This window comes from Vitis riparia, chromosome 14 (genome assembly GCF_004353265.1).
Source record: "Vitis riparia cultivar Riparia Gloire de Montpellier isolate 1030 chromosome 14, EGFV_Vit.rip_1.0, whole genome shotgun sequence".
NCBI lineage: Eukaryota > Viridiplantae > Streptophyta > Magnoliopsida > Vitales > Vitaceae > Vitis > Vitis riparia.
This window is the reverse complement of record NC_048444.1, coordinates 8,253,059-8,268,618: the sequence shown is the minus strand read 5'-3', so window position 1 is coordinate 8,268,618 and position 15,560 is coordinate 8,253,059. Positions and strand designations below refer to the sequence as shown.

The 15,560-nt window shown below is 32.7% G+C and overlaps 1 protein-coding gene across 1 annotated transcript; it reads right to left on the bottom strand.

The window, feature by feature from the left end:
- Window positions 1-246: 246 nt before the first annotated feature.
- Window positions 247-1,617, bottom strand: LOC117931290 (protein trichome birefringence-like 19). The gene is made up of 2 exons (XM_034852230.1): window positions 1,216-1,617; window positions 247-1,079 (listed from the first exon to the last, which is right to left on the bottom strand). The coding sequence occupies exons 1-2, from the start codon at window positions 1,603-1,605 to the stop codon at window positions 411-413; spliced, it is 1,059 nt and encodes a 352-aa protein (XP_034708121.1). The 5' UTR covers window positions 1,606-1,617; the 3' UTR covers window positions 247-410.
- Window positions 1,618-15,560: the final 13,943 nt, after the last annotated feature.

The window sequence follows — 15,560 nt, the reverse complement described above, 5'->3', positions numbered from 1 at the left end:
GCACCTTATTTATAATGTCAGATTGAACAAAATATTTTTGGGTTAATTTCTATTTTTACTCACCTTTTTTCTTATTTAAAATAATGAAATATTTGACAAAATTTCAAATCAACGAGAATCAGATGAAATGAACTCGATATTTTATGTCACAAACAAGAATCACCAATTATAAATTTTTAATTATTTACTGAAAGTATATTATCCTTGCACAAATTACAATTAATGTTAATTGTAAAGCATGATAAATTGAACCATTCATAATCCGACCTAATTCTCATCCAAATTTTAGTCAAGTCTACTGTCCTAGTGAACTATCACCTTCCATTTTCAACATCTGAAGCAATAACTCATTCCAAGTATCAATGGGGCCAGGCAGGCACCAATGGACGCAGTCAGGTATCGTCACATTCTCATCTACCCTTTTCCCATAATAGCTTGGATTCCCCGTCTGGCCTCACCACCATTGCCTCAGTAGTATCCAGCAATCTAAATTTTAAGCCCCTCTTCCTCCCTAACCTTGCTGCTGCCTTCAGCTCCTCCACTTGAGTTGAGTACATCTCCCGATACAGCCCTTCCAACCTCATTTCTTTGCTGGAAACTGGCTTAGTCCTCACACAATTCCCTCCTGTATTCCACTCCCCATACTCAAAGTGTGATGGTGACACTGTCCTCAAAAATGTCACTCCCTTGAAGTTTTTTAACCTCAAAAGGGTTCTGAAAGTCGTCTGAAAAGCTTTTCTGTACCCATAGAGCGCTGTAAGGTTTGTAACGTTTTTGTTGTGGCATAAACGGCACCCAACAATGTTACCATTTTCATAGTACACTTGTGGCCTAAAGAACCAAATTCCAGCTGAGACGATCACATAGCTAAATTTCTCAATTTGATTCATCCAGGCCTCATGTGCCTCATCTACGAAGACATTCATGAGGCTATTGGCGGTCCCTGCAGTGGGTTTCGCATCAATGTCCTTGACCAGGTATGGGGACCAGAACGATGCTACAGTGAAGTTGTAGTCGGTGTAGAGACAGCTTTTGCTTAGTGGATATTTTGTGTTTGAAACAGCTATAGGATCTCCCTCCTGAAAAATAATCAGCTTAATTAGAAATTAAAGATCTAAAAATGAGCAGAGGGCACCTAAGTAGCTTCTACATCATAGGATCTCCCTCATTATGTCATTCACCATAGTGAACTCATTATAACTGAAATGTACTTACACTGGCTAAGAGGCACAACAAAGATTCCATTTGGTTTCTTGCCAGCGAGTCCCCGATGAATGCCATTGACTTCCCTCTAACAAGCTCCAAGAACTGCGCAGCATCAAAGAAAGGCAGCTCACATTCATCTGGTTTCCACCTCCATTTTAAGAACTCGGTGTCGGGTCTGCCAAACTTCATGCAGTTCTGCTGATCCAAGATGTGATGACAAGTTACATTAGTGTAATAAGGTCCTTTGGGGAACTGAACCCATCTTCCACGGAATATGTCACATTTCTTCCCTAGTTTTGTACTCACAGGGGACGGCCATGGTGAAGAAAAATTATTGAAAAGGTTGAGAGGGATCATAGCTAGGAGAATTAGAGCTATGGTTACCATGATAATCTTCATTGTGGCATTGTGTAGTAGCTTTTTCCCGGTGGGAAGCAGCTCCATCAAATGAACCGTCGCCGGAGAGGAAAATGATGAAAAATGAGTGTCCATTTGGGTTATCATATAGATGGGCTAGGTTTGAATTTTGAATCGCACGAGAAACACGCCACCTTCTTTCCTTCTTTTGGGAGGCAAGGGTGGAGTAAAGCTAGCAAATAATCATGCGATCCTATCATATAGTGCCACGCAATTTCTTTTTTCTAAACAGCAAAAGGATTTACACATTTTAATGGCCAAACAAATTTAACAAGTGTGAGCTTTTTTCACTTGATCAAAATTGATTATATGATTGAATATTTTATTTGGAGGGTATCTATTAAAATATAATAATTTTGAGTTTAATTACATGATATGTAGTATAGGAGCTTATAATTCATTTTCATTTACTAAGAGTATAATTTTTTTTAAAAATATTTGAGTTTATATTATAAATCCATAATGCATTATTAAAAATAAATTTATTTTATTTTATACAAAAAATATTTTCATAGCATAAGTTGTAAAAAGTAGAATACATTAATGTTTTTATCAAATTGATTGAAAATGATTTAATAATAATAAAATAAATTCAACAATGTTCCCATTTTCATAGACTAAAAGAAAAACTTAATACTTCACACTATTAAATACTATTTATATTTAAGTTAAATTAGAATATATTTAGATTTAAGATAAAAGAAACAAATAAATGTCACCTTTATGAAAACTTCAACAACGGCAGCATTTGCATTCCTAATGCTTTATAATAAGATCGACGATAATTTGTATTGGTACATTATGTTTATTTCATGTTAAAACTTAGACATTCTATTAATAGGTCAATCTAAATACGACATAAATAATAATTGGGTTAAAAATATAAACTCAAATATTACTTAATTATTAAATAGGTAACATATTTTGTAACTTATTTAATTAATTTAATAATTAGATCTTTTTATTTAATAATCAATTTGAGTTAGGTTTTTATATAAGTTTATATTATTAATATCTTAATCAAATATGTTTATAACTCAATTGATCTATTTATTAAAAAACAAATTTAAAAAAGAAAAAAGAAGAGTTAAATAATTTAAAATTATAATTAAATTAATTAACACAATTATTAAATGGGTCAATTCAAATTAAATTTATATTATAAAGATTATTTAAATATTAATATAACTATACAGTAGAAGAAATAAAGGAAAAAGATGAGAGATTTCAATATAGTTTGACCATCAATGCAAGATCTCTACATCCATGGAGCTCCACACACTAGAAAATCCACTGATCCAATAAAGATAGAAGGTTTACATTGGTGAAAACCCTCTTTCTCCTATCAATTATAATTGCATATAATTGTTCATTCACTAATGAGCCCCGAGAGTTTAGGTGAGAGTTCGACCCCCAAGGCCCCAATACTAAAACCATCTATTTATTGAATAAATTATGTGAGTCAATACGAATATGATCTAACTACTATTATACATAATATAAACGTGAGAAAAGTATATTAGATTAATTCGAGTTGTGTTGAAAATTTTTATCGTGCTTTGTAGTCTTGCATTTATTTAGAGGAAAAAGTATAGCATAAGAGTTAAGTCTAGCCTAGCCTACGGCTGAAGTAATTGATATGCTATGTTTCTGTCTTTGAGGGCTGATTCTTGGTGTAACGACCCGCACCCAACCATGTAGATATTGTCCGCTTTGGGCCCAAGGGGACTCTCACGGCTTTAAAACGCGTCTACAGGGTTAAGAGGAGTCTTTACATATATAGCGCCAGGAACATTCTCCCCTATCCGATGTGAGACATCACAAACACCCCCCCATGCAGACACAACGTCCTCGTTGTGTCCCATGGGATTGCGGGGCCAAACAAACAAACACCCCTTACGGGGCCAACAAACCCCCACATCGGGGTCAGGGATCGACTCTGATACCATTTGTAACGACCCGCACCCAACCATGTAGATATTGTCCACTTTGGGCCCAAGGGGGCCCTCACGGCTTTAAAACGCGTCTACTTGGTTAAGAGGAGTTTCTACATATATAGCGCCAAGAACATTCTCCCCTATCCGATGTGGGACATCACAAACACCCCCCCATGCAGACACAACGTCCTCGTTGTGTCCCATGGGATTGCGGGGTCAAACAGACAAACACCCCTTGTGGGGCCAAACAAACCCACACCAGGGTCGGGGATCAACTCTGATACCATTTGTAACGACCCACACCCAACCATGTAGATATTGTCCGCTTTGGGCCCAAGGGGGCCTTCACGGATTTAAAACGCGTCTATTTGGTTAAGAGGAGCCTCTACATATATAGCGCCAGAAACTTCCTCCCCTATCCGATGTGGGACTTCACAAATACCTCCCCATGCAGACACAACGTCCTCGTTGTGTCCCATGGGATTACAGGGCCAAACAGACAAACACCCCTTACAGGGCCAAACAAACCCCCACACCGGGGTCGGGGATCGGCTCTGATACCATTTGTAACATCCCGCACCCAACCATGTAGATATTGTCCGCTTTGGGCCCAAGGGGGCCCTCACGGCTTTAAAACGCGTCTACAGGGTTAAGAGAAGTCTTTACATATATAGCGCCAGGAACATTCTCCCTATCCGATGTGAGACATCACAAAATTTGTAACGACCCACACCCAACCATGTAGATATTGTCCGCTTTGGGCCCAAGGGGGCCCTCACGGATTTAAAACGCGTCTATTTGGTTAAGAGGAGTCTCTACATATATAGCGCCAGGAACTTCCTCCCCTATCCGATGTGGGACTTCACAAATACCTCCCCATGCAGACACAACGTCTTCATTGTGTCCCATGGGATTATAGGGCCAAACAGACAAACACCCCTTACAAGGCCAAACAAACCCCCACACCGGGGTCGGGGATCGGCTATGATACCATTTGTAACGACCCGCACCCAACCATGTAGATATTGTCCGCTTTGGGCCCAAGGGGGCCCTCACAGCTTTAAAATGCGTCTACAGGGTTAAGAGGAGTCTTTACATATATAGCGCCAGGAACATTCTCCCCTATCCGATGTGGGACATCACACTTGGTATGAGAAATGAATGTGGCTTCTCCCTTAACTTCGATGATCTTAGAATTTTCCATGCTTGAATCAACAGGGATTTAAGTACAAAAAAATTCAAAGATTTATTTATCATCATTGGGGATGGCCACGTTCAAGGCATGTAATTAGTTAAATAAAGTTTCAAAGTTTCAAATTTTAATTATATTAAAATAAATATATTTTATAAATAATTAAAATATTATAATTTTTATAACTTATTTTATTGAAAAGTATTTATTATTATTATTATTAAAAAATAGGAAATAAAAATTAAATTAAATTAATTTTTAAAATTAATTTTATGTATAATCGGGGTGGGACGGGATGGGACAATACCCAAATCCGCCTCGAATCCTACTTGAACTCACCCTCTTGTCCTGAGTTAAAATAAAATAAAATAAGATAAAATCTCAAACCTATGCTTGACCTATTAATTTAAATTTCAAAGTTATCTCATTAGAAGAAGGATGGGTATATAAAAAAAACCCACTCTATTGTTATCTCTAGGGGTGAGGAGACATAGTATGGTGATAGATAAAAATATGCAAATTTTAATTGATGGTGTTTAAAGATTAGAAGAACACTAAAAATTAGTATTTTAAGATTTAACTCTATGATAGAGTTTTAAAAAAAGGTAAATATTTGGAAAAATTGCGAGAGTTGTTGAGATTTATTGACGGGTCATTTATTATCAATATTTAATGTTAAAAAATAAAATAAAATGTTATAATGGAATCACATTATTGTAAATAAAACAAGTAGTATTGTTTTAAATACAATGAGCTGACGTTAAGACTTTCATGATCGACCGGGTCGCTAAATGGGTTGGTGAACCGGCTCGGGCTCCCCCTTTGTTTAATGGGGCCTAGTCCTTTCTTGTCTATGATAGGCCCAAGCTCTTTTTTTCCCCTCCCTTCCAAAACCCAACATATATTCACCCAATCCATTAATATCCCATATGTGGGCCCTTCACGAATAACCAATTTAAAGAAGTTTTTGGCTTTCTACGTTTCCGATATGGGAAGTTTTTGCATGCGGGTGATTTGAACCTGGATCTCTGATAAGTAAGGTGAGCAAACATGAAAGAGCTATATAAACCTTATTGTAAAATTTAAAATGAATATCAATTTTTATAATTTAATTATTAATATATATATATATATATATATATAAATCGGGAGATAGTAATATTGAAATTCAAATAATAAAATCTTATTTTATTTTAATAATTAAAAGTTAAATATTTAATAAAATTAAAATTACCAATAATTGAATAATTTTTTTGTGTTGTTTATTATAATTTAAGCTATTAAGATTAATGATAATAAAATAACATAATAAAATAATGAAGTATGTTTAAAATTATTTATTTATTTCTTTTTTTTTATAATTATTTTTATTTTTACTAATATATAAAATATTTATATTTGCGATGTCATTGATTCAACTAGAGTTCAATCATCCCTGGTTCGTTGAACCATGAATAAAAAACTTTTCTAGTTCAGATTATGAAAATATTATTTAATACAACTATCTCAATTGACAACAATGATATAATTATTCATTAAAAGGGGAATTTAAAAGAAATAAATTTGGCGTTGGTTAGAATCAATGTAAGGTAAAATTTTATGAGCATTAAATTTTGCTTTTTATTTATCTGTTATCTTCCATGAACCAAATATATATATATAAAAAAAAAAGCAGTCTTAAAATGAAAAACACTTGGACAACTGAATTTGAAGAGATGTCCAACTACACCTTGGTAATTGTAAGTGAGACCTTCATTCCCTGGAGGGCAGATGGTGTTTTACCTTTCCATTTTCCCTTAGTTTTTCTCCCAAATAACTCCAAATCTATCACTATCCAGTAACCACCAGTGAGGTCTTATTTTCTTGCCCCCACTTCTTTCTCCCAAGTGACTGAAAAAGTTCTGAATGAACCCTTTTCATAGCATTAGGCTGTTTTCTTATGATCAAACTGTTTGGGATTATTCATCCTGCTAATTTTTATTTTTTTTTAATGTTCTATTATGAGGCTTATTTGCGATTGGAAAGTGGTGTGATCATATTTTCTTGTTTTAACTGAAAATTCTTGGTAGCTAGCTATTCACCCTCTCTCTCTCTCTCTCTCTCTCTCTCTCTCTCTCTCTCTCTCTCTCTCTCTCTCTCTCTCTCTCTCTATACATATATATATATATATATATGTTCTGGTGAAATTTCAAACTCAAAAAGGCACTCTCTCTCTCTCTGTTTATGTATATATATGTTCTCGTGAAATTTCAAACTCAAAAAGGCGCTCTCTCTCTCTCTCTGTTTATGTATATATATATATGTTCTGGTGAAATTTCAAACTCAAAAAGGCACTCTCTCTCTCTCTGTTTATGTATATATATGTTCTCGTGAAATTTCAAACTCAAAAAGGCGCTCTCTCTCTCTCTGTTTATGTATATATATGTTCTCGTGAAATTTCAAACTCAAAAACACACGATTCATTCTCTCTCTCTCTCTCTCTCTATATATATATGTTCTCGTGAAATTTAAAACTCAAAAAGGCACTCTCTCTCGCTCTCTCTGTTTATGTATATATATGTTCTGGTGAAATTTCAAACTCAAAAACACACAATTCATTGTTTGATGTTGAGTGAACAACATTCTATAAAATCTATAGTATATATCACACTATATATTCAAAAAACACAAATTTCAAACATAAACTATTCCATTGGATTCTCATTTTCAGACTACTTTTCCAATAGCCATGGTGACTTAAGTCAATTTCTTCATTTTATAAAATTAGGAGTATTCATTGTCTGATGTTGAGTGAACATCCTAAAAAATCTATAGTATATATCACACCATATATTCAAAAAACACCAATTTCAAACACAAAACTATTCCATTGGATTCTCATCTTCAAACTGCTTTTCCAATAGCCATGGTGACTTATGTCAATTTCTTTATTTTATAAACTTAGGAGTATTCATTGTTTGATGATGTTTAGTGAACAATATCCTAAAAAATCTATAGTATATATCACACTATATATTCAAAAAACACAAATTTCAAACACAAAACTGTTCTATTGGATTCTCATCTTCAGACTACTTTTCCAATAGCCATGGTGACTTGAGTCAATTTCTTTATTTTATAAACTTAGGAGTATTCATTGTATGATGTTGAGTGAACAACATCCTAAAAAATCTATAGTATATATCACACTATATATTAAAAAAACACCAATTTCAAACACAAAACTATTCCAGTGGATTCTCATCTTCAAACTGCTTTTCCAATAGCCATGGTGACTTAAGTCAATTTCTTTATTTTATAAACCTAGGAGTATTCATTATCTGATGTTGAGTGAACAACATCCTAAAAAATCTATAGTATATATCACACTATATATTCAAAAAACACCAATTTCAAACACAAAATTGTTCCATTAGATTCTCATCTTCAGACCGCTTTTCCAATAGTCATGGTAACTTAAGTCAATTTCTTTATTTTGTAAACTTAGGAGTATTCATTGTCTGATGTTGAGTGAACAACATCTTAAAAAATTTATAGTATATATCACACCATATATTAAAAAAAACATTAATTTCAAACACAAAACTATTCCATTGGATTCTCATCTTCCGACTGCTTTTGCAATAGCCATGGTGACTTAAGTCAATTTCTTTATTTTATAAACTTAGGAGTATTCATTGTATGATGTTGAGTGAACAACATCCTAAAAAAATTATAGTACATATCACACCATATATTCAAAAAACACCAATTTCAAACACAAAACTATTCCATTGGATTCTCATCTTCTGACTGCTTTTCCAATAGCCATGGTGACTTAAGTCAATTTCTTTATTTTATAAACTTAGGAGTATTCATTGTCTGATGTTGAGTGAACAACATCCTAAAAAATCTATAGTATATATCACACTATATATTCAAAAAACACCAATTCCAAACACAAAATTGTTCCATTAGATTCTCATCTTCAGACCGCTTTTCCAATAGCCATGGTAACTTAAGTCAATTTCTTTATTTTGTAAACTTAGGAGTATTCATTGTCTGATGTTGAGTGAACAACATCTTAAAAAATTTATAGTATATATCACACCATATATTAAAAAAAACATTAATTTCAAACACAAAACTATTCCATTGGATTCTCATTTTCCGACTGCTTTTGCAATAGCCATGGTGACTTAAGTCAATTTCTTTATTTTATAAACTTAGGAGTATTCATTGTATGATGTTAAGTGAACAACATCCTAAAAAAATTATAGTACATATCACACCATATATTCAAAAAACACCAATTTCAAACACAAAACTATTCCATTGGATTCTCATCTTCAGACTGCTTTTCCAATTGCTATGGTGTCTTAAGTCAATTTCTTTATTTTATAAACTTAAGAGTCTTCATTGTATGATGTTGAGTGAACAACATCCTAAAAAAATCTATAGTATATATCACACCATATATTCAAAAAACATCAATTTCAAACACAACTATTTCATTGGATTCTCATCTTCGGACTGCTTTTCCAATAGCCATAGTGACTTAAGTCAATTTCTTTATTTTATAAACTTAGGAGTATTCATTGTCTGATGTTGAGTGAACAACATCCTAAAAAATCTATAGTATATATCACACTATATATTCAAAAAACTCTAATTTCAAACACAAAACTATTCCATTGGATTCTCATCTTCGGACTGCTTTTCCAATAGCCATGGTGACTTAAGTCAATTTCTTTATTTTATAAACTTAGGAGTATTCATTGTTTGATGTTGAGTGAACAACATCCTAAAAAATCTATAGGATATATCACACTATATATTCAAAAAACACCAATTTCAAACACAAAATTGTTTAATTAGATTCTCATCTTCAGACTGCTTTTCTAATAGTCATGGTGACTTAAGTCAATTTCTTTATTTTATAAACTTAGGAGTATTCATTGTCTGATGTTAAGTAAACAACACCCTAAAAAATTTATAGTATATATCACACCATATATTCAAAAAACACCAATTCTATATATTGTTGGTTTTAAGGGTATGAAAACAAAGGACTAGTTCAAAAGACACAAACAAAGAACAAAATGAATAAAAAGAAAAACTTATCGGTTGAGGTGTGACAAACACTATCATTGAAATAGATCTACATTCCTCGAATACGAACTCGATGCACTAGGGTACCAATGGTCTACCTCTATGATTCAATAGTTAGAGAATCTTGTCTTAGGCGCACTCTGTAAGCGAGACACATCTTCAGACTACTTTTCCAATAGCCATGGTGACTTAAGTCAATATCTTTATTTTATAAACTTAGGAGTATTCATAGTCTGATGTTGAGTGAACAACATCCTAAAAAATCTATAGGATTCTCACTATATATTCAAAAACACCACTTTCAAACACAAAGACTATTCCATTGGATTCTCATCTTTAGACTGATTTTCCAATAGCCATTCACTAAAAATTAAAATAAAAAAATAAAAAATATTTTGAATTTTGTAAAAATTAGCCGAATTCACTAAAACACTTTTTTAGATTTACACTTTTCCAACATATATCTATCCCCTAAAGGGTACTTATCCTTGTACATGGTGGAATGATAATTCATAATTTCACTCAATTCGCATCCAAAATTTTTTTCAAGTATGTTGTCAAATGAGCTATCACCTTCCCATTGTCAACATCTAAAGCAAAATCTCATTCTAGGTATCAATGGGGCTAGACAGACACCAATGGACACAATCAACTATGACCGCTTATTCTCATGCGACTAATGTCTATAATGGTTTGGATGCTCATCTGGCCTCACCACCATTGCCTCAATAGTATCCAATAATCTAAATTTTAAGCCCCTCTTCCTCCTTAACCTTGTTGTTGCCTTCAACTCCTTCCATCTTCATTCATTACTTTATTCGAAACTGGCTTTAGTCCTCACGCAGTTCCCTCCCCCATTATCAAAATGTGCTAGTGACAATGTCCTAAAAAATGTTACTCCCTTGAAGTTTTTTAGCCTAAAAAAGGTTCTAAATGTTGTCTGAAAAGCCTTTTTGTATCCACAGAACATTGTAAGGTTCACAATGTTCTTTTTTATTATTTTTATTTTTTATGGCATACATGGCACCCAACAATGTCACCATTTTCATAGAACACTCCCAAAAAGCTAAGTTCCAGTTGAGACGATCACATAGCTAAATGTCTCGATTTGACTTATCCAAGCTTCACGTGCCTCATCAAGGTACACATTCATGAGGCGGTTGAAGGTCAGTCCATTGAGCTCTACATCAATGGCTTTAACCAAGTGAGGAGACCAGAAGGATTCTAAGTTGAATTTGTACTCATTATATAGATGATGTTTGAATTTTGGATCTTCTCCATATGAAATGTCTATAGATTCTTATCCCGCCTCGGATTCTGGGCAACCTAGAATTTGACTCGTGATTCCAGGTCAAAGGTTTGACCCTAAGGGTTACACCTATCCATGCTAATAATCAATCCCAATAACCTCATTTTTTTTTTTCTCAACAAAACAATGTCTAACCCCAAATAAATTTATTAAGCTAAGACTTACTATATCATATTATTTCATTTCATTTTATTTATCTCCAAAACCAACCATCACACCATCATCTATTCCCAAGTATAATAAATTCGTCAACCCGCTCACCACCCAAGGTGATAACCCAAATATTTACAATAATCTCTAAGTCAAATATAAAAAAAGGTTTTACAAATTAACAAAATATAATTTAAGTTACAAAAGTTTATATAACTCGAATTAGTATATGTCCAAAGGTAATATAACTGAAAAAAAAAAACAACCATTATTATGGTTCTTTTACTTTTTAGGGATTTTTGGAACACTTCCTGTTCTTCATGTAGTTCCTCAAAACTATATTTGCATCTAAAAATTTTAGAAAATAAAAGGGTTAGAATTTTCACATTACTCAGTAAGATGTTTTTACACCCAAGTAGGTTTGAGATTCTAGGTTAATAGAACATAATCATATCACAAAAATATAATAGTACATCTACATTGCATATCTGAAATGAAATCTTAACCATACAAATTTAAATCAATCAAAATTATTACTTTTCTTATTCAATCATGTGTATAACATATCAAACAATTCTAAATTTACAAAATATATGTCATTTTAATCTTGAATAATATATTCAATCATACAATTGATGTCAATCCATTAAATAATACAATTCCTTATTTCAAATGCAAACATGATGTGGATGTTTACACACAATCACACAATGCACTGTTTTTCTCGAGCTTTCACCAAAGGATATGCATCTGTACTCAAATACACTTCCCATTCGGAGTCTTCTCGGGGTAAACTTTTGGGTCTTTTACCCTAAGGATCTCACCCCCTTCTTTATTTGCTATCTCCAGGGTTCTTTCATTTCTTATTTATCTTTTCTTTCATTTTTAGCCTCTTCAGGGTTTTTTCATTCTCATTTCCATTTCACTTTCTTCAATTCTTCTTTTTCTTCACACAACCATGTGCATATGAAGTGCAATCAAATCAACTTTTAATATCCACAATTTTCCAAGACATAATTCTATTTACTTCTATTATATATATATATTTTACTTTAATCACCATAAACATCAAAGAAAAACTCACAAATAAGTTGTATATCATCAAACATAATTTAAACCTTAGCCACATAAATTTTATTTAGTCCTAATATGCTTAATAATTTCCAACAATCAACACAACAATTTCTCTTCAATTATATCATCCCAAATATCAACAAAAACATAATTTATACCCTAATTTTTACTTATTCCCAACAATCTCAATAATATAAAATAATCAGTTTAAACATATATCTGTACTCAAAATTTTCAACAAATAATTCATATATATATCACCAATAATTTCTATAATTTCTAACATGAAAACAATAAGAAAAATATATCAACCATTATTCCAATAAAATATTTCACAACCACAACAATCCAGTAAATTCTATCACAGGAACAACAACTAAATACCAACAATTCCAACATTTTGACCTTGCATTAAACTTTCATTCACTTCCCATTTAGCATTTTCAAAACAAAACCAAATCATTTTACATGTTTAGGGTTTCCTAAAGCAATCTAAATGAAAACTGTATGACGATCTACTACAACTCAACAACTCACCCATTTCTATGAAGGTTTTTGAAAGTAAATAAAAGCAAAACGAAAAGCCCCAAAAAAGTCAAGAGAAAATTTTCAGGAAAACACACCCCTACTTGTACAGTAGAATCCAATTGTCGAATCGAGAATTTGACTCCACACAAGTGTTCACCACATTGAATACTATCACTTTATGAGATTTTGTCACAATCGGAGGTCGTTTCATCGTCAGATGCACATGGATGACTACATCTCCCATTTTTCTTTCTTTCTTTCATTTCATTTTTTTTTCTTTTTAAAACTCCCATACCCAACGACTTCATTTTATACATACATACATATATATATATATAGATAACTCAATCCCTGATTTCCTAACTTGTGAATTTTTGCAGGATTCACAAGATCATGATCCCTAAAAAGGAAAAACAACCTTTTAAGCCCATTAAGAAATCCTAAAAACCTAAGAAAACCCTTTCAGTTATTTCACAAAAATTCATGTCGTTATACTATGAGCCTGTTGATGTTGTAGGTTCTTAAAGCATGTTCCCAAATTTACCATATTCAGAAGCCTTTAAGATTTCCTCATCCCCTAGCAAGGATAATGAAGCAAGTTCAAGTTCGTTTCTAAGCATGTGAAGTTACAATTTGAGAGAAATGTTATATTCCCTTAAGATGGATGTTTGACTATTGATCCAAGAAAGGGCTAGAGCCATGACAAAAGATAAACAAGTTTTTATATCTTCTTATCTTCAAGACCTTCATTTGCATGTCTCAACTATCCAAAGACTTCATGTTTTAGGTTTAATTAATCCATTTTCAAATTTCATCATTGTCTATATTGATGATGTTTTGATATATTCTACTTCTGTTGAAGAACATTTGAAACATCTCAATAGGTTCGTCCAAGCTGTCAAGGAAAATGGTTTAAGCTTGTCTGCCTCTAAGATTAATTTGTTTCAAACTAAGATAAGATTCTTAGGTTATCATATTTACCAAGAAACCATAACCCCTATGCAAAGGTCATTCCAATTTGCTGATAAGTTTCCAAATGAGATTAAGGATAAGAAACAATTACAACATTTCTTAGGAAGCCTTAATTATGTGTTAGAATTCTTTAAGGACATAAGCCAGTTATGTGCCCAATTAAGACAAAGACATAAGAAGAACCTTGTTCCATGAAATGAAGAACACACCAAGATTGTTAAGACTATTAAGTCTAGAGTTAAGACTTTACCATGTCTATCCTTAGCCAACCCTGAAGCCTTTAAGATTGTTGAGACCGATGCTTCAAAGATAGGTTATGGTGGGATCTTTAAGTAGAGAAATGGTAACCAAGAAAAATTGGTTCGGTTTACTTTAGGAACCTGGAATAATGCCCAACTCAATTACAATGCCATAAATAAAAAAAAGATTTTAAGCATTGTTTTGTACATTTCAAAATTTCAAGATGATCTTTTGAACTAAGAGTTTTTATTAAGAGTTGATTGTAAATAAGCAAAATAAGTTCTACAAAAAGATGTTAAAAATATAGCTTCTAAGTATATTTTAGCAAGATGACAAGTTATTTTAAGTAATTTTGATTTTCAAATTGAGTATATCAAAGGAGAAAATAACTCAATCCCTGATTTCCTAACTCATGAATTTTTGCAAGATCCATGAGATCATGACCCCCAAAAATGAAAAACAACATTTTAAGTCTGTTAAGAAATCCCAAGAATCTAAGTAAACCCTTTCATTTATTTCACAAAAATTCATGTTGTTATAGTATGAGCCTTTTGATGTTGTAGGTTCTTGAAGCATGTCCCCAAATTTACCATCTTCAGAAGCCTTTAAGATTTCATCATCCCCTAATAGGGATAAAAGAGCAAGTTCAAGTTCTTTACCTTCTGTGGAGGATTCTTTTCCCACAAATTTATCTATTTATGATACTAACCCTGTTTACAAAGAATTTTGGTATTTCAAGAGTCTTTGTGACTTGCAAGAAAAATTTAAGACTTTGGAAAGTAAACTAGAAATGGTTGATTTTCTTAAGTCCTAACTCGTTGTCCTTCAAAATCAAGCCCCTTTTTTCCTACTAGAAAAATGTGAAAAGAAGTAGTCCACCCCACTAGTGGATGAATTAAAATTGAGTGAGGATGAGTGGAACAATTTTAAGTTAATAATGTACTTTTATAAGAGAGAAATTTCATATTCCCTTAAGATGGATGTCCGACTATTGATCCAAGAAAGGGTTAGAGCCATGGCGGAAGATAAACAAGTTTTTATATTTTCTTATCTTCAAGACCTTCATTTGTATGTCTTAGCTATCCTAGGACTACATGTTCCAGATTTAAATTCAGTCAAGGATATTGAATTCGACGATTCTAAGTTTTGTAGAATTGTTAAGGACTCTCTTCTTTACCAACAAGGTCTTAAGCAACTGTTTTGCAAATGCAATAGAAATTTCATAATCAGTCATGTTTGTCTGAATTTGCAGTATTACAAACCAATCTGCCTTCCATACAACTAGGAAGACTTGATCTTAACTCCAGACTTGCTCTTGGACTATGGAATAGTTTATCAGATTGTCTACTTTGACCCCTAATTAAACATTAAGTTTGGGAAAGAAGTTGGCTCTTGCTCTTCAACAAGGCTTTAAAATGAACAAGTTTTTTGAAGCAATTATCAT